The 23,425-nt window shown below is 45.0% G+C and overlaps 1 protein-coding gene across 1 annotated transcript in view; it reads right to left on the bottom strand.

Moving 5' to 3' along the window:
* The window catches only part of LOC130486846 (kelch-like protein 20), a 46,345-nt gene that overhangs the window by 5,187 nt on the left and 17,733 nt on the right, over positions 1-23,425 (bottom strand). The window contains exons 4-8 of the mRNA XM_056860146.1: positions 22,814-22,957; positions 19,820-19,953; positions 18,763-18,971; positions 17,129-17,235; positions 15,779-15,866 (exon numbers count right to left, since the gene is read on the bottom strand). Coding sequence (XP_056716124.1) covers positions 15,779-15,866; positions 17,129-17,235; positions 18,763-18,971; positions 19,820-19,953; positions 22,814-22,957 — 682 coding nt within the window. The remainder of the gene's footprint in view (positions 1-15,778; positions 15,867-17,128; positions 17,236-18,762; positions 18,972-19,819; positions 19,954-22,813; positions 22,958-23,425) is intronic.

The following is a 23,425-nucleotide window of genomic DNA, read 5'->3' as shown; positions in this document are numbered from 1 at the left end:
GATATTATTAAGATGGTTTAGAAAGTCCATTAATTTTTCTTCACCATGGCTCCAAATGGTAAATGTATCATCTACGAACCTGAACCAGACTGTAGGTTTGTAAGGTGCTGATTCTAATGCTGTCTTTTCAAAATATTCCATGTAAAAGTTTGCTATTACTGGACTGAGTGGACTTCCCATAGCTACTCCATCAATCTGTTCATAAAATTCTTGATCCCATAGGAAATAACTTGTTGTCAAACAATGGTGAAATAAGGCTGTTATATCTTCTGGAAAAATCTGGTTAATCAATCTGGTTTTACATGGAATATTTTGAAAAGACAGCATTAGAATCAGCACCTTACAAACCTACAGTCTGGTTCAGGTTCGTAGATGATACATTTACCATTTGGAGCCATGGTGAAGAAAAATTAATGGACTTTCTAAACCATCTTAATAATATCCATCCAAACATTCAGTTTACCATGGAAAAGGAAATTGAGGGTAAACTCCCATTTCTTGATACCCTTGTCATCCGTAAATCAAACCTTCAGTTAGGTCACAAGGTCTACCGGAAACCAACTCACACAGATCGCTACTTACACAAAAACTCCAACCACCACCCCCGACAGAAAAGAGGAATAATCAAAACATTAATGGACCGTGCAAGACGGATCTGTGAACCACAGTTTCTCAAGGAAGAAACTAATCATCTAAATCACGCACTGCTAGCAAACGGCTACTCCAAGAATGAAATCAGAAGGGCCATTAAACCAAACAAAAATCAGAAAACTCAGGAAAAACAGTCTCCCATAGGAAAGGTATTCTTGCCATTTATTAAAGGAGTCACTGATAGGATGGAGAAACTTTTGAAAAAACATAACCTACAAACAGTGTTTAAACCCACCAAGAAAATACAACAAATGCTACGATCAGCAAAAGACAAAAGAGACCCCCTCACCTCTGCAGGAGTATATCGTATACCTTGCAGCTGTGGAGAAGTTTACATCGGGACCACAAAACGCAGCATACAAACAAGGATAAAAGAACATGAAAGATACTGCAGACTTGGCCAACCTGAGAAATCAGCAGTGGCTGAACATGGACTGACACAAACAGGACACAGGGTCTTATTCCAAGACACTGAAAGACTGGACAATTCTACCAACTATTTTGTCAGATTGCACAGAGAAGCCATTGAAATTCATAAACATCAGCACAACTTTAACAGAAAAGAGGAGAGTTTAAGAATGAATAAGGCTTGGCTTCCTGCCCTGAAAAACCTCCAGACAAAGACAACATTCAACAATAGCCATACAGATTAGCTTTGGATTACACACATTAACAGATCACTTCAGGATACAATGGTTCCATATTAACATACCATACCCTCATTAGCACATTATCTTGATACTTACAGGACAATACTTTTGCAGGACAATACTCAGCTCAAACCCAACCCCTTTCTGACTATATATTACTCTTCCTACACCCTTGACACTGAGAGACACTGTCCTTCAGTGTTACTACTCTGAAGATGCCTGCCACAGTTGCTGGCGAAACGTCAGGAAAGAAAATTCCAAGACCACGGTTACACAGCCCGGATAACCTACAAGAGCCAATGAACTCTGACCGTGAAAGCCTTCGACAATATTTTGACAACATGTACATTCAGTCAGTCATTTATTGATACAGTACCTAGCCAGACATATACAAAAGAACATCAAAATATTAAAACCAGGAATTCCAAGTATAAAATATGTTGGAGAGTACATAAAATCCTAAGAGGGCACTACTATAAACATAGATAATAAGGCAGGTCATCCCAACAATTTGCGCCTAACTTTGGACGCGGCAGCACAAAATGTAGCAGTGTCAACAGAAACCCTTAAGAGCCCTGTGGCCCAGAGTGGTAAGCTGCAGTACAGCAGTCAAAAACTCTGCTCATGACCTGAGTTCGATCCTGACAGAAGTTGGGTTCAGGTAGCCGGCTCAAGGTTGACTCAGCCTTCCATCCTTCCGAGGTTGGTAAAATGAGTACCCAGCTTGCTGGGGGTAAAATGTAGATGATTGGGGAAGCTACTGGCAAATCACCCCGTAAACAAAGTCTGCCTAGTAAACATTGGGATGTGATGTCACCCCATGGGTCAGGAATGGCCCGGCGCTTGCACCTTTACCTTTTACAAAAGCCCTTGGCTTTTCATCTGAGAGCAACTTCCTTGCCCTCTCTGACTCATCTGAGAGCCTGTTAGTCCAAGGCCGAATACATTTGCCACACCTCTTCACAGTAAGGGCAGCAAATAAGAATACACTCCATGGTTTCTACGTCCCCTGTGCATTTCTGTTGTACGCATTCCACAGAATAATAGAAAAGCAGGAGCCTTTCTGAGCATGTGCGGCAGGCCATTCCACAAGGCGAGAGCCCCCCGCAGAGATTGCAGGTGAATGAGCAGACGCTGACCTTACCCATTACAGGGCGGTATGTTTAATTATTATTCTGATTAGCAAACAAAGTAGGTGGAGCGGGGACATGTTCTACAGTGTGTAAGGATGCTCTGGTCCAAGAAAGGTGAGCTATAAATATAGCAAGTAAATGAACAAATAAAGTAATATTAGACTCTGCAATACCATACAAATTCACCTCGGAGTAAACACAATGGCCATTTATGCTTGGTAATTAGCAGAGCGTTCCAGGCTGAACAGTCATTCAAGCCATCACTGCGAAGCCGGCGCATATCTGCTTCGCATATCTTAAGAGCCCGTTTAACACGACCTTTTGTGTTTGCTGCATCCCCACAGCGAAGAATCCTGGCAAGGAAGCATGCAAAATAACAGTTGCGCATTAGCTATTGAAACGGTTATTGCTAATGGCTATGCAAACGGGGGGACAAAGGAGCGGGCGGGTGGGGGGGTGGAATTTCTCCTTTTGCTTTGGTACCGTGAATAGGCATTTTAAAGGTTGCATTTTTAAAAAACAGCTTTGACCGAGCATCAAAACTGACCCTGCATAAATGGCCAGTGACTAGCGGGTGCACATTCACATAAATGTACAAGCACATGAAACTGCCTTATACTGAATCAGAAACTTGGTCAAAAGTATTGTCTACTCAGGCTGGCAGCAGCTGCCCAGGGTCTCAGGCTGAGGTCTTCTTCCACATCTCCTACAACTTCATCGTTTTACCTGGAGATGCTGAAGATTGAACTGGGGGTCTTCTGCACGCAAAACAAATGCTCTTCCACTGATCCCTGGCCTCTCCCAGATATAGTGAAGGGCGGGACAGTCTGTCATTTGCCAAGGGGGCAGTTCTCCTTGTTCAGAATTGATCCTGGGGTTGACCCAGCTCCCTGGAAATTCTGCCTCCTTGTCACCCTCTTCTGAGGTCTGCCCAGCTGGCCAGCAGACAGAGGATTTGCCCCAGAACCAGACTGTGCAAACAGCACCTACAGCCTGTGCTGCTGTGTGCCAACACCCCCCAACACTCCCCCCTCCAAGTTCAGAAGAAGAAGAGTTGCTTTTTATATGCTGACTTTCTCTGCCACTTAAGGAAGAATCAAACCGGCTTACAATCACCTTCCCTTCCCCTGCCCACAACAGACACCCGGTGAGGTAGGTGGGGCTGAGAGATCTCAAAGAAAGCTGTGACTAGTCCAAGGTCACCCAGCTGGCTTCATGGGGAGGAGTGGGGAAACCAACCTGGTTCACCAGAGTAGCCTCTGCCGCTCATGTGGAAGAGTGGGGACTCAAACCTGGTTCTCCAGATCAGAGTCCACCGCTCCAAACCACCGCTCTTAACTACTACACCATGCTGGCTCGGCATTCAACAGGGTGGGGCAGGGTCCATCAAAGCCTCTTTCTCTCTTATGCCTCATCCCAGTCATTTAGGGAGGCCCGCAAAAGCAACTTGGAGGTACCCTAGCTTGGGTAAAGTGCACCACCATTGGTCTTCCTGCATCCCACGAATGTCTTAATGTTGTTTAAGATGGAAGATGTGATATTGTCAGATCTCAGAATCTAAGCAGGGTCAGTATTTGGATGGGAGACCACCAAGGAATAGCAAGGTCACTATACAGAGGAAGGCAATGGCAAACCATCTCTGTTAGTCTCTTACCTTCAAAACCCTACTGAGTTGCCATAAGTCAGCTGTGATTTGACGGAACATTACTCGCACGTGAGTCCCAGCTCACTTCTTCCGATATCTAAGGAAGCAAGCCCTGAACGCTCATATTGAAATAAATATCAGTGTTTATAGTGCCTCAGGCTATTGTTTCATTTACTCATTATGTTTAAAGAGCACACCTTTAAAAAACCATCAGTAAAATGGGTGAGGAGGGGAATTCCAGAAGGGCAGCTGTGTGAGTCTGTACCAGCAAAATAAGACTGGGTTTCAGAAGCCCCCTAAAGACTATCTACAACTACCTTAGATTCCTGGAAGTAGCCAAATATCGAAGGGCCTTTACTCTTGGGAGTTTCAACACCTTACCTTCAGCTCTCCTGGAAGGCAGGTATCTCCGTACTCCCTTTCATCAACGACTATGCCCATGCAAAATGTAGTGATGTCCCTTCTACAAGACATAAGATCACAGTACATTCTCCCCATATTGTCATCCTTTCCTGGGAGATCGGAAGAAGCTAAAGTTTCCCTTCTCTTAGCAGACTCCTCTCAGGAGATAACCATCCAAGTAGCCAAATTTTGCCTCCGGTCTAGTGGGATTCGTAAATGGCTAATTGAAAACCTTTCCCCATAAAAGATCTTTCCTCCTCTTCTTCAAATCATCCCTCCCAGAATCATCAACTTTTATTATTTTATTTTATTTTAACTTAACTTTGATTTTTTATCCAGAGCTGAATTTGTATCGAAATAAAACTTGATTGATTGATTATCTACAAAATTGATTCTAGCATAAGCCTTGGCGAATCAGACCTCACTTCATCAGACGCACTGAAGGGTATATTCATTAAGCTGATTATCAAAGGCAACATTCGCTTAATTGATGTACCCTCCATCCATCTTCATGCCCTGTTTGCAGGCCTTCCAGGGGCATCTGGTTGGCTGTTGTGCAAAACAGGATGCTGGCCTCGATTGTCCCTTGGTGTGCTCCAGCAGGGCTTTTCTAATGCTCTTCCAAAATTCATTAAAATCTCTTCCACCTCAGCAAACTGGCCAGATAGGAATAAACGTGCAAAGCAAGCAAGCGGCAGAGTTCTCCGTTGTTGCGAACTGGAGCATTCATCTTGATGCACATTTAGATTCCAGTGGCGTGTGAAGAAAGCAGCCCCCCCCCCCAGCAGCTCCCCTGTAGCGCTGGGGGGTTGTGCAACCCCCCCTGCCCTCCTTCCTTTTCCTCACTGATGCCCTCTTTGCTGCCTCTAGACAGCAAGGCAGCTGGGGCCAAGCCGTTTCCCTGTCTGGGGTTGTCAACACCTTCTTCTTTTGGCTTCCTAGTTCTCCCGTTCTGAAGTGGATTGATCCCCAGGGAGGATCCTCTGACAACCGCTTTCCAGGAGGGAACGAGCCAAGGGCAGGAAATGTCATTGAATGTACCCCAACCACACAACAGCAAACTCAGACGGCTCTTTAAAAAGGCAGGCGGTGAGTCAACTGTCACAAAGCACAGAGGTGGAACACAAAGTCCAATGTCAGATAGAGACCCTGGAGTCCTGGCAGAAAAAAACGGCTCCTTGGCTTTGTCTTGTTCTCAAAAAAGCAAGCTTCTAATCCTCATGATTGTAGGGGATTCCAGTAAAAATGTACATTCAGCCCAGTCCCAAATGAAGTTCCATGCATTCTGGCATACACATTAGGGGTGCCAAACTGCAGGTACTAGCTGGAAACCTCCTGCTATTTCAACTGATCTCCAGCCGATCACTTCCCCTGGAGAAAATGGACACTTTGGCAATTGGACTCTATGACATTGAAGTCCCTCTCCTCCCCCAAACCCCACCCTCCTCAGGCTCCGCTCCAAAAACCTCCTGCCGGTAGCAAAGAGGGACCTGGCAACCCCAATACACATAGAATGTGGGCTTCTCCTTTAATTTCACTGGATGGATGGATTCAGAGTCCATGCAAAGATATACAACAGGTCTGTAAGAAGTTTTGCAGTGATCACAATACTTTCAAAGTCCTGAGACATGCACAAAGATAACCCCCTTGGAAATTATATCTAGTCCTGTTAACCTGAGTTGTAATCTGCACGGAAGGTTAGAGGACTGGAAAATCTTGCAAATTAAAAAAGAACCCCAGAATAACCACCTGCTTTTTTTTCTTTTTGCTATGCCTGTGACCTCACATTTAAAAAGCAATTATGTGACCTGCAGTCCAGGACAGACAGATTTTTCTTGATGCCAGCAGTCCCTACAACAAGAGGCACATTTCCCCATTCCTTTATCCAAAGTGTTGACATTCCACTATGTTACCCAAAGATCTGAAATAATTCTTCTCACTTTGCACAAACAAGCCAGAGAGTTAATGCAGCAATTACAACAACAACAACAAAATAATGCTGCTGCTGCTGATGATGATAATGATAATAATAATAATAATGTTGGTGCCTTCAATCAGTATGGCACTTTATTGAGTACTAGGTGATAGGTCCCTGCCCTAAGGAGTTTACAATCCAAAATTTGGCACAAGGTAGACAGTAAATGAGTTGGGTGCAGGAGTAAAAGGGAAGAATTTGTCCCATGGACTTTAGGCTAAGTTTCATAAAGGAAAGGGGGCTAATTGGTTATACCGAAAGCTTCTTGAAAAAGGTGGTGTCAAGACTGAGCCCTTGCCAAGCTCCAGCCTGGTTTGTAGAGAAACCGAGCCAGGTCAGTAAACACAAACCACCTTAAAAAGGTAAAGGCTTTATTGAAGAATAAAAAGGTTCAAATTGATTAAAATACAGGCTTACAGAATCTTAAGGCACGCTGGCATAAAAAATAACAAAAGCAAATGCTGACTAAATATACTTACTACACTGTTACATAGCTGCTGATATTGGTATAGACACTTAAGCTGGTTCAGGTCATTCTTGCTTGCACTGAGGCATCGCGAGGAAAGTTACATAGGCATAGGGTTGCCAGGTCCCTCTTTTCCTCTGGTGGGAGGATTTTGTGTGTGTGTGTGTGTGTGTGTGTGCACGCGCACGCGCCAACGCACGCACGGCACTTCCGGTTTAGAACCAAAAGTGCCGCCTTGCAAAGGGCCTTTACCTATTAGTTTGAGTGGTAAAGTGGCCCTGTACCACTCAAACTAAGAGGTAAAGGCCCCCCACGAGGCGAAACTTCTGGTTCTAAACCGGAAGCACCGCGCACATGTACGTTTGCCTGCTGACCCTCAGGTGGTTGGCGGGCAGAGGGGGCAATTGCCGGGGGGTTGCCCGCCACCAGCGGGCACCTGGCAACCCTACATAGGCATTGCAGGTAAGGTACAGAATCAAGTAAGTTTAGAAGAGAGATATCCAACAGTATGTTCATAGAATTCAGTAGTGTTCAAGGTGTGAGCAGGCAGAAGGCACCTGGAACCGGGGTTACTAGGGAAATTCAAGGGCTTATTACTTAGCCACTGGAGGAACACAAGCTAACAGAGAGAGAACCAATAACCGTTCCTAAATCTGGGCATGGAGAAACCCCTAGAGGGGAGATCATTACGTAAACTTGGGAATCTCACTAAGTGAAATATCCAAGTGAAATATCCAGAGGAATATTCCTCCACTCCAGAAGAAGGGCTGTGTCTCTGTGACAGAGCACAGGCTGTGCCTGCAGAATATCCCAGGAACAATCCCCAGGGTCTCCAGTTAAAGGATCTCAGGCATTGGGGAATGCATTTCTCTGCCTGAGACGCTGGAGAGCTGCTGACAGTCGGAGTAGACAGTGCGAAACAAGACGGACCAGCGCTCTGGCTCCATATCCAGCAATCTGATACGTTCACAGAACAGCAAAGAGCTGTGAAAATTACCTGGGGACCCAAATCCAAACCATACTCCACCAGTCAGCTATCCCTGTAGTGGTGCTTTTCAAAAAGTTGATGGAGTTCAAGAGAGAATTGCAGGAGGATTTGTTTTATAGGCAGCATTTTTAAAGAAACCCCAAAAAGTTACAGGATTTTTTTAAAAAATCAAGGAACTTGGAAGTATATAACCCCCTCTGAAGGTCAGAACAAGCAGACATTCCAAGCTGCTTTTGCTTTTCATTAAACTGAAGAGATGGGGGCGATTGTCATGATGGAGAAAGTCAGTATCAAAAAAAACAATGACTCCCTGCCTACGTGTGAAATAACCTTTTTTTATAATCCTCGGAAACAGCGCTCCAGTTTGAAGCCCTTAATAAGATGGCACATATCCTAGAAAGCGTAGGTAGGCATGTAAATTCTGCACTGCCCTCTAGTGGGTGGTGAGTGTCAGGCCAGCTCATTTTCCTATTCAGCCCTTGGGAGAAATTGTTCATTAATTTAGCAAAATTGCAGAGTTTTGAAACTTCGAGAACATTGCTAATATCCATTCATTCGTGCTGAGAATTTAGCCACTGTTGGAAAAGTGCTTTCAGGTGAATGCTGAAAGCATATATATAGACTTCCTATATATAGACTTCCAGGCAACTTTTGTGCTGCTGTATAACCGGCTGCCATCTTGTTGCTGTGAATTATGGGTAGGATGACCAAAGTTTGTTTACTCTTATATTCATTTTTATGTTTTTCAGTGGTTTGGATTCTCCCCTCTCCACACCCAGCCCTCCTCAGGATCAACCCCCCAAATCTCCAGGTATTTCCCAACCCGGAGCTGGCAACCCTCGGTAGTCTAGTTCGGTCCCCTTACTGGTTATTTTCTTCTTCTTTCCTCCAAGAGTTTTAGGGAACAGCTTACAATTTCCAAATATGTTTTTATAATGGATCAAAATGGAATCAGGGCAGAGAACAACATGAAACTGAAGAACTTCTTGCATGCCACTTCCATGACAAGCCCAGAAGGCACATTGAATGTGTCTCTGGCTGCTCAACGAGAGCGCATAATGCACAACATGTTCCGTGACATGCTGTTCAATTTTTTTTGATTTACACATTGGGGGTGGGGTGGGGGAGAGGCAGTAAATAAAATGTGGAGGAGCTAAAATGAATGTTATTTCTCTCCGATGAGCTAATTAATGTCGTTTCAAACAAAAACAACTAGTGTTGCTGCTTCCGCGGCTTCACTTCCTGGCAAGGGAGGGAAGAACGAAATGTTGTGGGGCAACAGCTGAGTCTTTCCCCCATAAAGCTAATATCCGTAGAGTTCCCCCTCTCAACCAGCAGTGGCCTTTAATATAGATCTCAATGAAAACATCAGGTCCTAAGGGGTCAGTATCTCTGTTTAAAAACAAATTCTATCCTGCCTGCCTTTCAAGAATAAAGCCCCAGCGCTGCCTGGCAGTTACTTAATAGGAAATTAGTCCAATTAAAAAAGAACACAAACAGCTAAATCCAGCAGAGGAGCACATTCGGGAGGTCCCCGGTTCAATCCCTGGCAACTCCTGCTGGCAGAAGTCACACTGCTGAGCTAGGTGGACCAACATCCTGACTTGGGAGAAGGTGTGTGTTCACAGGCGGGAGATAGAGAGGATCACCCAGCGTATTACAGGATCAGCTCCCAAGGTCTCCTCCTCTTCTGGCTATTTCCCTTGACCTTTTATGCCCTGTCATATAGGGCTGCCAGCTCTGGGTTAGGAAATACCTGGAGATTTTGGGGGTGGAGCCTGGGGAAGGTAGCATATGGGGAGGGTATATTGCCACAGGCCGTTTATGCTTGGTAATTAGCAGTGCATTCCAGGCTGAAGTGCCCTGCGAATTTTTTTTTTTTGAGTTCTTCACGCCGGCGCATACCTGCTTCGCATTTCTTAAGAGCCCCTTTAATGCGACCTTTTTTATTTGCTGTGCAGGGTTGCTGTGCAGAGGAAGGCACTGGCAAACCACCTCTGTTAGTCTCTTGCCATGAACCCCCCCCCCAAAAAAGGGGGTTTTCTTGCCATGAAAACCCCCCCAAAAGCCTCTTCACTGTCCAGGATCATTACCAAATCGTCCACAAAATGTCGGAAAAATATAACATGTTTTTGAAATGTATCATTATAAATGTATTTGTGTTCAAAATAATTCATGTATATGTTGGCTATGGAGGGTGCTACTGCAGAGCCCATAGACACACCTTTTATTTGTCTAAACATGTCATCTTTAAATCTGAAAAAGTTACTTTCTGACAATAGATCAAATAAATCCATTAAAAATGAGTAGGTGGCTTTTTTTTAACTCTGCTTTGCAGGTGGTTTTCTGTTATGGTTCGTGCCTCTTCTAATGGTATATTTGTATATAATGAAACAACATCAAGTGTTGTTATTACAGTTCCTGGTTTTGTTGTTATTTGTTCCACCTGTGTGATGAATTCTGTAGTATCTAAAAAATAAGAAGAGGTTGCTACAGCGATCCCATGTAGGAAGCTCTCTAAATATTTAGAGATCAGATCTAAGAGTCCGTTTATACCGGACACTATAGGACGCGCTGGAGGTGGCAAAACCCCTTTATGTATCTTAGGAAGTAAGTAGAATGTTGGTATTTGGGGGTATTTATAGATTCAGTAATCAGCTTCTTTTTTTGTGATGTTATCAAGGGCTAATGCCTCATAAATGACTGTTTTGATTATTTTCTGTATTTTTAGAGTGGGATCATACATTAGTGGTTTGTAATATTCTGTATTTTTAGTTGTTTGTAGCATTCGTCCTCATAGTCTTTAACATTCAAAATACAAATTGCCCCGCCCTTATCTGCAGGTTTAATCAGAATATTTTTATTTTTAAAATACGTGGTTCCGTACAGCATGGATCCAAAAGCCCATTTGCTTCTTTTACAAAACATCCCTTTCCCAAAGCAATGAGACAGCCTTGGCTTTCTTCTGTAATGCCCAGATATAAGGGCTGGTATAGAACACTATGTGTTCATGCGCACACACATGGAGGCTTTGGGAATGTTGACATCCACAACTGTGGGAGGCCAACAGATTGCATTGCGTTCCTAGTACGGCCTTTCACCAGTAGAGAGCTCTGAATTACCTCAAACCTCAGGAATGTGTTTTCTACTTCCTAGATCACAAGACCTAGCACTTGCTTAGAGACGCCTTCGGGCAATATCTATAGGCCATGCTAAGTAATGTGAAGTACACACCTAATGTGTATTGGTGCTTTTGTGTATCAATCTGCTTGTCAGCAGCTATGGGCCTGCCCCATCCGAATGCATAAATGATACTGAGCTTCCTTTGTTCTCTGGGGAGTAACTCTGCATCTTATTTGTGGGTTATTTCACCCCAGGTCTGTGTTTAGCTAAATCACTGGTTCCCAACCGGGGGTCCGTGGACCCCCAGGGGTCCGCGAGAACTAAATTAAGGTCCGCCAAACAAAGTTATAAACCCATAATAAATTAATATTTTCAATTAAAAGTTCTCTATTATAAAAATATATATTCAAATATTATTCTAAGTTTAATGTTTAACTAACAGTTATGATTAAAGTTTATTTTCAAATTCTCGGAATTTTTATTTTGAACCTTGGGGTCCCTGCACCGAACAAAAAAGTCCTAGTGGTCCCTGGTCAAAAAAAGGTTGGGAACCCCTGAGCTAAATAAAGAACTGTTGCTTTAACTTAACCTCCTCCTTGTTGCCTATCATTGGACTCTATAAGACAACCAGGCACTTCACTTCCCCCTCACTGAAACAAGAACAGTTTCGGAAGAACCCAGGAAGCATCACCTCTGTGTGTCTCCAAGGTACATCCGTTCAAAAACAGCTGCCTCCATCCTAGCAGGATATGTGGCTTGCCACCGCCCACTAAGGTTGCCAACCTCCAAGTACTATCTGGAGATTGCCTCCTATTTAGGTTTGCCAAGTGCCCGGTGGAGGCGGGCAAACCCCTGCCAATCCACCCCGCTGCCTGTCGACCAGCTGAGGGTCAGCGGGCAAACGTGCCTGCGTGGCTGCACACCCCAGCACACCACTTCCTGTTTACACCTGGAAGCACCACATCGCGAGGGGCCTTTTACCAGTAGTAAAAGACCACTCGCAATGTGGCTTTTCCGGGTGGAAACCAGAAGTGATGCTCGCTCGCGCGCGCGATCCCCTGAGCTCTGCCCCCAAAGCCTCCCACCAGAGGAGAGGGGGGACCTGCCAACCCTACTCCTATTCCAACTGATCTCCAGCCAATAGAGATCAGTGCACCTGGAGAAAATGGCCACTTTGGCAACGGACTCTATGGCATTGAAGTCCCTCCCCTCCCCAAACCCCACCCTCCTCAGGCTGCGCCCCAAAAAAACCTTTGCCGGTGGCGAAGAGGGACCTGGCAACCCTACCTCCCACCATTTCATGGTTGGACCCAGCCCTCCTGTAGCAACCATTTTGTGATTATCCCCCCCTCTCGCTCACACTCACAGCAAAGTGCAGCCAATTTGTGCTGGCGCCGACTCTCCCCATCCTCAAAATGACAAAAGTGGCCATGCGTTCAACAGGAATGAACACCCCTGTCTTAGAGCTATTTCTTGATCATGCAGCGGTAAAAATGAGGTTACCCATTCAGTACTGATATATTTGATTTTTGTACTTCTACAGGGTTTGGAGCTGAAGGAAAAATATATGAAGGCATCAGGGCTTACTGGGCACTGTAGGAATTCATACGGGAGTCAGTAGAGACGCCAAAGGCATCCTTTGTGTTATAAGCAATCAACCCTAATAGGTAATCTTTATTTTTACATTAAATTGGAATGACATGCAGAGCGCAGTTACTGTAATAAGGAAGCTAGAAGTTAATTGTCCCCAGTCTTAGATTCAAGAATTTAATAACCATAGTAACATTAAATGCGAAGATCACTGGGGGCTGCCATCTTCCCTCCCTAGAAATTGTGCTCAAAAATAAAGAGGCCAGGAAGCAGAGAGATTGCGACCAGTTGCTTTATGGCTTATTACTCACACCACAGCTTGTAAGGTAACATTCCACTGGACTAGATGCCGTCTGAGGAATTAAGGGTGCTTCACACATACTGAATAATGCACTTTCAGTCCACTTTCAATGCACTTTAATGATCATTTACAAGTGGGTTTTCCCACTTCACACAGTAAAATCCGGCTTCAAAGTGCACTGAAAGTGGATTGAAAGTGCATTATTCATAGGGTTGCCGGGTCCCTCTTTGCTACCGGCAGGAGGATTTGGGGGCAGGGAGGGACTTTAGTGCCATAGAGTCCAGTTGCCAAAGCGGCCATTGTCTCCAGGTGAACTGATCTCTATCAGCTGGAAATCAGTGGAAATAGCAGGAGATGTCCAGCTAGTACCTGGAGTTTGGCAACCCTAATGGCTAGAGGGGGGGAAGGAAAAAAGGGCAGGTGGGGGAGTGTTTGTAGGGGAGACATGCAGTGGGCATTGGGAGGATGAAGTACTTCCCTTCTACCTCCTGGTAACCCTAGTGATTAGTGGTTATGTTTACAGAAGTTATATCTCACTAAGAGATATACTATCTTGCTTCACGCATCCACCCCAGGTAATGACACAACCCGTTTGAACTTAATTAAGTTCTTTTTATTGCTAAAGTTTCATAACAAAACTTCTAAAATTGTAACTAAGAGTATAATGTGAACAATAATATATAAATGTATAGAAGAACCAACTAGGTTACATGAAATTCTAACAGCTCTGAATACAATGTTTAAAAATTAATAGAAGAGTTTACAAACCCCATTACAGAATACAGGATACCATAGAAAGACCATTGCCATACCGGGAAACCCTCTAGCAGACAGAATGTCTGGTAAAGAATCTCCAACCTCTTTCAATTTCATGTCCCTTTTTATACCTTTTGAGAGTCTAACATGAAATCATTCCCAAACATCAAAGACATAAAATATAGTATGAGAACAAATTTATTCGTAGTAAACATTCATTTGCTAGCACTCCACCATGCTCCCAGCTATACACACTGATCAGAGGCCCTGGGAAAAGGGCTTCAGGCAGTGGTAAGCACAGGCAGTAGCAGATCTCACAAGTGGGCAAGGGAAGGACATACAGGCAGGTGGGAGATATGTGGTGGGGGGAGGGAATGAGGGCATATGTGGGGGCATGGTGGTGGGCAGAAGAGGAGAGCAGGGCCCTGGGAACTCTCTGTCCAGGGCCCCTCCAAACCTGAAACCAAACCTGGGCACATCCCAAAATGCGGTCCCCTGCCTGCAATCTGAAAAGGGGTAGTCCTAACCATCTAATGCATGTGTGAACCCAACCTCGACTACACACGAGGAGCAGAATCAGGTGGTAAAATCCCAAAGTGGAAAAGGAGGCAATGCCCATTCAGATTGCAGGTACAGGGTGGTAAGAACTCCCTGCCAAGTAAAAGAAATTACAGCAGGAATGAAGGTCCTAGAGACTAGCCAGCTCCATGATAAACTAGCAGAGGAACACTAACAACGTGACCCTCCACCGGCATGTAATGTTCCAGTCTTAGCTGCTTCATGCCACCACCACATTCTGCTGCAGGTGTGAACCAGTCTTCATCTACAAAGAGAACCAGATGGTAGAGAATGCTACCAATTCAGACCACTAGTGAAGAATGCCAGTTTAATGCTCCCTATGTTAAAAGGGGGGGGCGCAATTAAAAATCTAGGACATCAGGGATAAAGGATTGAGCCTTGCCTTCTGATTGCTGTGCTAGCTTTCTCCTTTTAGGGAGCATGCTGCTGTTTCATCCTGCACCTGCCATCTGAAGTGGTACGGTTCCTTCTGCCTCTTCCTTCCACTGCATATAACCACCACACTGTAAGCATAATGCTGCAAACAAGGGACTTCTGATAATGTAGGAACAGCATTTGTGGGGATGAAAGAGTGGGTGGAGGAAAGGTGCTTAACCCTCCCCCTCCAGCAGCCTTCCCTGCTGGGACTCCTTTTTCAGGCTGTTTTTCTCCCAGAGGGGCTCCTTTCCCATCCAAGTATGGCTAGTAGAGTTGCCAGGTCCCACTTCACCACAGGTGGGAGGTTTTTGGAGCAGAGCCTGAGGAGGGCGGGGTGTGGGGAGGGGAGGGACATCAATGCCATAGAGTCTAATTGCCAATGCGGCCATTTTTCCCAGGCGAACTGATCTCTATCGGCTGGAGATCAGCAGTAATAGCAGAAGATCTCCAGCTAGTACCTGGAGGCTGGCAACCCTAATGGCTAGGCTTATCAGGTCCTGTCTGTCAATTGGCGGGAGGTTTTCTGGGGCGCACAGTGTGGGCGCCCGCCTGGCTCAATGCGCCCACGCGCCAACGCACCTACATCACTTCCAGTTTACTCGGAAGTGATGTGGACGCTCGCTCAATCTTGGCCGAAACTCTATGGAAACCATAGGGTTTCGGCTGAATTTGCTAAAGCGTCCACGTCACTTCAGGGTAAACCCTGAAGTGATGTAGGCGCATCACATGTGTGCGCATGCATGGGGTGCCCGCTGGCCCTCAGGTGGTTGGCGGGCAGCCAGGTGGATTGGCTGTAGTTTACCCGCCACCACCAGGCACTTGGCAACCCTACTAATGGCTGGGGGGGGGGAGGAAAGGAGGGGAGACATGCAATGGGCATTGGGAGGATGAAGTACTTCCCTTCTACCTCCTGCAAAATGCACACTTTTGAACGTCTGTTCAGGCAGGAGGGAAATCCTACCCCACCTTTGCCACGCAATGTCTCATTGGCCTTAGTCCCTTCCTGCCACCAACCCCTCTCCTCTTCTTCTTTCATTGTTAAGGCCTCACTAATTGTCCCACCAAACCGGAAGGCAGAACTGGCCTTCTATCTTATCCGGGCCAATTGGGAAGTTTCCTGATCGTAGGGAGCCATTTTGATTGCAGTAACACCTCCGCCGGGGTGGCTCGTTTGCGTGTTGCCAAAGCGCCTGCAAGAAACAGCGGAAAAACAGAAATTCAGCGCAGCAGAGAGGCTTAACATGAAGACACCGGCCATATCCAAGACCTAGGAAAAAAACCAGCTTCACAAATCCAATGGGGAACAAGTGGGAACACTTAGGAAGTCCTTGTCTGAATTTCTGCCTAGATTTTGAATTCCAGACCACTACGTGGTTTCATTTTCAACCTAGAACTAATGCAGCCTCCATCAATCTGTTTTTATTTCCAAATTTTGCACCTGGGCAGTGTGCTATGCGCTTTACCATCCCTTTGTGCCTCTCTCCCTCCTCGTTGTCAAGGTGCATGCATGCATGCATCAATAAAAACTCTGCAGAAAAGCAGCCTTGGGGTGATCATATGAGTCCAGCCATTCTTAGGAACCAGTGAAAACACAGTCCAGATGGGGGACTGAAGAAGAGATTAACATAAGAAACGGCTGTATCCCCACCTTTCCGTGGCTTCGTGGGAACCTTTGTGGAACCACCGTCTCATATGAAAATTGGATTATTGGACTTTTGATGTTTGCACTTGACTGTCCATGTTTTTTGACTGTGTATATGTATTAGGATGTTTGTCTGAGTACCTGAAGGTTGGCAACCCTAGGAATGACCTGAAAACCAGAAATTTTCAGCTGACTTTCAGGCATTACTCACAGGCCCTCAGCAGTGCCATTGATGGTTCAATGTACACAAAATTATTAAAAATATTGTTTAAAATTACATTCAGTCTATGTGTATAAAGTGTATAAAAAACATAGATGAATTTCGGGTTTAGAGTTGGGTCCCATCTTGGAGCCCCGTGACACAGAGTGGTAAGCTGCAGTACTGCAGTCAAAAGCTCTGCTCACAACCTGAGTTCAATCTCGGCGGAAGTGGGTTGCAGGTAGCTGGCTCAAGGTTGACTCAGCATATTCTAAAACAAAGAATCAAGTGTGAGCAAATTGTTCAGTCACTTTCCATACATTAGAATTAGCCTCTTGGAGGGGGAACCTCTTGCATCTGCCCGAGTGACTGATCTGAGCTTGCCGCCTTCCAATCAGAAGGGAATTGAGAGCAGAGACTCATGAAGAAACTCAGGGATTGGCTTGTCATGGGATGGATTATCTTTACTTTCATACACTCTAAAAAAGTAAAACCACCAGTTTTGCTCCAGAAGAAGAAAAATGGGTTGCTGCTTTCAGAACTTTGGGGATTTCAGAAGACATTCATCGGGGAAGTTTAGAAAGTACGGAAGCTTCAAAACACCAGTCTACCTCCACTTGTTCATCTCCAGGTCAAATGCCTCTACTGTGGTTACATGAACGGTGCCGTCGTATCCCCCAATGGCTAGGAGGTAGCCATTAGAAGCAGCAAGGCTCACCTGCATTAAGAACAAAAGCAGTTATACTCAAATTTTAAATTAATAATTAAGGCAGAGGCCAATGCTCCGTGCAAAACCCCTGTTTACGTAAATGTTAATGAAGAATCTGATCACCAGTAGGGTTGTGCAGATCAGTAAACCTGAACCAAAAATAAACTTGAAATTAGCCGTTTCGGCAATATTCAGGTTTTGGTTTTACTGAATGCCAAAACCTGGGAATAAAGATGAAGCCGGATAGCCAAATCAGCTGAATAGGTATTCGGCTTTTTTCTGCTTCGGCTTTCCCCAGGCTTTTTCCTATGGGAATTTTTTTTAATGAGCTCTGGGAGAGGTATTTTTGGAGGTAGAGTTCCCAAATTTTCAGGGTAGCTTCAAGGGACTCTCCTTCCATGAACCCCGAAGTTTGGTGAAGATTGAATCAGGGGGGTCTGATTTTATGCGGTCCAGAAGGGGGGTTGCCTCCCCTCCTCCATAGAGAAGCAGTGTAAACCTCCGGACCCCATTTGATTGTATTGGCCATGGCGGCAATAACAGCTTCAGAGAATCACTACCACCTCTCCTGCCATGGACAAGCAAGGGGCAGCCCTCTCCTCATTTGAGGGAGTGAGAGCTACCATTGCTGCTGTCATCGGCTATACAAGCCCTGGACAGGGAAGGCATGAGCCATGGTGGGATCCTGCTCTGTGTCAGAGGGGAAGGGACATGGGTGATTGGGTTGTCATCGAGCACAGAGTTTGGAGCAGTTGCCCTGGTTGCCAGTTGGTTAAGACTGCCCCTGTCCAGCCTTATGAATGCCACTACATACATGTGCTGCAAGAACTTCATGAGCTGCCAGCTAGAAATCAACAATCAGGATTGTTTTTCTGTCCCACACTTAGGAAGATGAGAGGTTTGCCCAAAATCCTTTATTTGTATGTCAGAATATGACAAATGAGAGGTTTATTGAATTATAAACTTTAAACTGTTTCTTTTTCTCTTTTGGGGTAAAGGTAAAGTCTGGTTGTCAGGGAGGTTTCAGGAATACACTTGGCAGATAAAACATCAACATGGATAAGAAAATTTAGGATATATAAACAATAGATATTTTGTATTAAGTCTGTAACTGATGTATTTCACAGACAGGTGTTTTTACTTGTGAGATAGACTGAGATAGAAAACACTTGGCAGGCACTGCTTAGTTGAACTGACATTAGCTTCCTTGAAACAATCTTTCTAATGTTGGAACAGCTATATAACTTTTAATTTTTTTTGTCCATCAAAGCTGGAAAGATAAAGAGGGCATTGCCTTTTATCAAGCAGTGAAAGCTTTGGTTACAGTTAAATGGCTTTATGCTTTTCAGTCTACTTCCCTTTGAAATCCTGGAAAGTGTGTGCTATTGAGAATTTCTGATGTGCAAAACATGAGCTAAAAGCCAGAGGGGGTCCCCACTAGAGAAATAAAAAGTCCTTCAGAAAAGGGCTACCACCTGCTGGTTTAACCAACCATCACTCACCCCAAGTTTCCATAACATAGCTGTGGCCTATTACCTTACTCCTCTTGGACTGCATTGGCATTATGGCAGACCATTCATTGGCAACAGGATCAAACCGCTCAACACTGTGCAGTTCTGTGATGTCATCCCGCCCACCGACAGCATAGATCTTCCCTTGAAAGGTTGCACATCCAAGGTACTCTCTACAGGTCCGCAGTGGAGAGCAAGGGGTCCACCGATCTTCAGTGGGATTGTAACGCTCCACTGAGACAAAAGATAAAGTGTTAAGCACCCTCTTTCTCAGTTGCCGGTTCTACCATACACGGACAGGTGTTGATTGGAACCACTGAAAGCAGCAGTTGGCAGGTCAGGAATTCAGGGTGCTTTAGGGTTAGCCTGCCTGTGAACTTGCTCCCACACCTCTCGAATGTCTGATCAATCTTTATATTTGTAAATAAATATATTATCACAAGATTGTATGTCACTAGTGCACTCTCCCCCAGTAGAACCTCAATGAGGCCATCCTTGATTTGCCACTAGAAGGCTAGTGGTTTAGAGCATGATCCTTACTGTGGGTGCAAGAGGGGCTAGTTTTGACCTGGACAAGCTTTATTTGGGGTGCAGAGCAAGAGAAGGGATCTGTACCTTATAGGGAGGAGCTGTGGCTCAGGGGTAAAGGATACTGTGGGTATGCTTCTCATTTACCTACCTGGGTAGGGAATAACCTGCCCTCAGCCTCAATTGTCTGCCCCTAAGAAATTGAGGAAGGGGGAAAATGCCCACCATATAATTATGCTCAAGGAATTTTCCCTACTCTCTATGGTAAAAATCATAGAGACTAGGGGAGGCACCCTAGAGCATCACCCAGAAGTGACATCATGCCCTCACCAAACTCTGCCCTCCTCAGGCACTGCCTACGTGCATTTGCTGAGGCATTGTTGGGAACATTAGTTGTAAAATTAGCCTGATCAGACAAGGCTGTTTTGGGGGAAGGTGGAATGCAAGAGAGCACATCACTCTATTTATTTAGCACTGAAAATGCAAGAGTAAAATTATTTTATTTCCAAACATTCTCAGACTAAAGCAGATCTGCTGCCAGCCTTTCCCATTACCTGAATATAATGGAGAGCAACCATCAGACCCCCCAATGGCATACAGGTAACCATCGAGCACAGCCAAGCCTAAGCCCCTCCGGCGGCGATTCATGGGTGCCATCCTGCACCACCTGTTTAGCAGAGGGTCATACCTAAAAAGCACATGCACAATTATGAGAATGCGTGAACATTAAAAGCAGTGCTTACTGGGTAGGGTCTGGGAAGCAGAAGGTGGTGAGGCTCAATTCTGCTTCAAACTATACTCTCTCCCTTCCCCCCAAAACCTCATCCCAGATCTCAGATACACAACAGTCAATGGAAATTGACACCTGCCAATCGAGGGGGGGGGGACACCTGGCAACCCTAGCTATTGTACAAGTTTATGTGGAACGTATACAGTATTTGTATGTATCACTGCCAATCAGTTGCATGCAGAACGCTGAAAGGCGTAGATTTTAGCAGCATTTAGCAGCAGCCATTTCGTTGTTGTACCCACCAACCTGTTGTAATAGTCATGATCTAAATTTAGTCATTATGGGGTTAATGTATTTGTTTAGCAACATCATAGACCTGACCTAGAAGTGTAATCTGGCTTTTAGCCAATCCAATGTATTATTTGGTGTGTCTGACAAACTGATTTGCCAATTTGAATTACGTCGTCGTTTGAGTTGGTTAACGAGCTCGATTGGTCTCCTGTAGAGATTTTAGTAAAATGGCTAATTTGTAACTCAGTCGTATAGCCACTTGCCGGCCGTGCCTAATTGCTTGTTGGTATGTAACCTAACATTTTAGTAAGCCGACTATGTAGAGCTTAGGAGTTTATTGTTTTATCAGGAATTTCCCGTTTTACCTTTTCCCTATAGACTAGATAAGGTTTGTTACTTTGATTAATAACTACCGTCTCAGCGTTAGTATTTTCAACACAACCTGCATCAGAGCTCTAAAGGGACCCACAGGCTCAGAAAGGCTGGGAACCCTTGGTGTAAGGAAGCAGAAAATGATTGAAAATAGGAAGTCCTGGGTTTGATTTGTACAAGAGAAATCTAATCAAAACAGGGATTTTTCGGGTTGAAATAACAATGATGGGAAATTTGACATTTTCTTCTTCCCCGCTGTCTGGCCAGGTTGTCCTGTCCTGACTGGAAGGCTACGGCAGCAACATCTTGTGCTTTCTGCAATTGTGGAGGATGGAAGTATCCCTGAATATACTGCAATTTTAAGCTGCACAGGAAAATGAATTTTTTTGGGGGGGACTTATTCCTGTTGCTACTCCCTTCATCTTTTATCTCCGTTTGTAGCCTTGTCTTCAGCAACTCTCGCCTGTCTTTTGCACACCTTTCCAGGTCTGCATAACAACATCTCCAGCCCTCTTTGATTTATATCATCATATCCAGAGCTTGCCCTTCGGCCTTCCAGTTTCCTTTCAATTATATCATAGACTGGTATCTCCCGTTTCTTAGAATGTACCCGGTTACACTTGATTGCCTCTTCTTCACACGTCTCCATCAATCCTCATCCCTCCCAATCTTTAATCAAATATTTCTTTGTACATTTTCTTCTCTCACACACTCTCGGCAAGTCCTTCTCCAGCATTGACTTTCAAGCATGCCTCTGGATTTTTCTCTTTCATTTTGAACTTAGGAAGCCTTCCTCATTTCACATTCGTACCGAGCTGTACATATATAGGTTTTGTCATCATCTGTTACAAGAAGTGAATGTTCCTTTTGCAAGCAAAGACAAACAAAGTAGGGTTGCCATTAAAATGTTGCTGAATGGCAGACACCATATTAGAAGAAGTATTCCCTCTCACAACAAAGAGAAGAATGCCTCTTCTATGCCATGAGAAGAAGCATTCCTTCCCACATATGAGACAAGAGATCGTCTACAGTGCTATGGATAGGTGTAAGTGTGAGAGAATTGAATGTCTCTGTGCAGATGGTATTGGAAGAGGCACTCTCATGAGAAAAAGAGAACGGGGATCTCTACGATGTCCCCTGACAGCTTCAGGTTGTATAAAAGCAATCAGGGGCATCTGTTCAAAAACTGATCAAAAGATTTAATTGATAAACATAGCAGCCTTAGCCATATCTAGGACTGTGGGCTGCCGTCATTTATTTATTTATTACTATTTAAAACCTTTATGGACCACTTCCCCCTTTTAAAAACTGCTCATGGGGGTGGGGCTTGCAAAGCATTAAAATGAGCAGGGGGGGAATCTGAAATAATAAAAGAAGCAGAATGATACTTAGATGCCATATCAAGGTAGAAGTAAAGGAATAAAGCCAATAAAAGCACTGGAGCAATACAATTATAAAAACAACAGAGACAGAAATGGCAAATGCAGGATTAACAGCGCAATCCAGAGTGGGGGGTGATTAGGGTGGGCTTGGGGACGGCGCAGCCACGCCGCCTCCTGAGCGGCTTGCTGCCAGGTGCAGCAAGCCGAAAATGTAAGTTAAAAGAAAACCCAGTGAAACTCTCTATTGAGTTCCACAGAGCTATGCCACCCAAGCTGACTAGAGTCAGCTCTGCCCTCGGGAGCCCACCCTTTGGCACCGGTGCAAGCCCCTGTGCCGGAGCCACGCTCCTCTGGCAGCGCCATAGCCATCCAACCAAGACGCTGCCATACCGCTCCCCCACCTGCGTTAAGTTCTCCTTTGCCAGCATAGTTGACAGTTTAGACGGCGTCAGTGGCTTCTACGGTGGCGCTGGGGTCACGCCGGCTCCTATGCCCTTTCCCCTCCCCCCTTCAGGATTGCTCTGTCCGACACATAACGAATTGTCTGGGCAAGCAGAAAAGTTTTCGCCTGGTGTGTAAAGCTTTAACACGCCAGGTGCTAGGCGATCCACTTCAGGGAGGGCATTCCATTGCTGAGGAGCCACCACAGGAGATGCCCTGTCAAGTGCAAGAAAAACCCTGCTAAACAATGCCACAGGTTGGCCCTCTTGTGCTGTAGCTCCCCACAAATGGTGTTCCACTACCACACAGGTTATCCGTGAGATGTAGCCTACCTCTCCGTGGTGCTGAGACATAACAGCCCATCATAGCCACCGACACAGTACAGGTAGCCTCCCAGCTCAGCAACAGCCACATCCCGCTTGGCTTCACTGACGGGGGCCACGTCCCGCTTCCACGAGTTGGTTTCAGGCTTGTACCTGCAGCGTTGGAAAAAGTAAAACGTGAACTAGCAGAGTGGATTACCAAAATGCATGAATTTGCGTCCATGTCAAGACATGTCAAGAGGGAGGGCATCTTGGCCATCTTCTGGTCACTAGGGGTGTGGAGGGGAGGTAGTTGTGAATTTCCTGCATTGTGCAGGGGGTTGGACTTGATGGCCCTGGTGGTCCCTTCCAACTCTATGATTCTATGACTATCGAATCTGCTACAGAAGAAGTCAATAGATGACTACAAACGAAGATGGCAACCTTTTCATGACAGATATGTGTGATGAAATATGTATATAATACATGTTGAGGTGTTAAAATGAATAAGAGGTTATACCTGTGGGATATTAGTGTAAAATTAGAGTGCTATGTTTATTTTGATTTGAAATTATGGAATATAACAAGTAGAGGTAGTAGAAGAAGTACTAGAAGATAATGATATATTAGAATAAGGTCCTT

Source organism: Euleptes europaea, chromosome 14 (genome assembly GCF_029931775.1).
Source record: "Euleptes europaea isolate rEulEur1 chromosome 14, rEulEur1.hap1, whole genome shotgun sequence".
Lineage (NCBI taxonomy): Eukaryota > Metazoa > Chordata > Lepidosauria > Squamata > Sphaerodactylidae > Euleptes > Euleptes europaea.
This window is presented reverse-complemented; position numbering and strand designations above follow the sequence as displayed.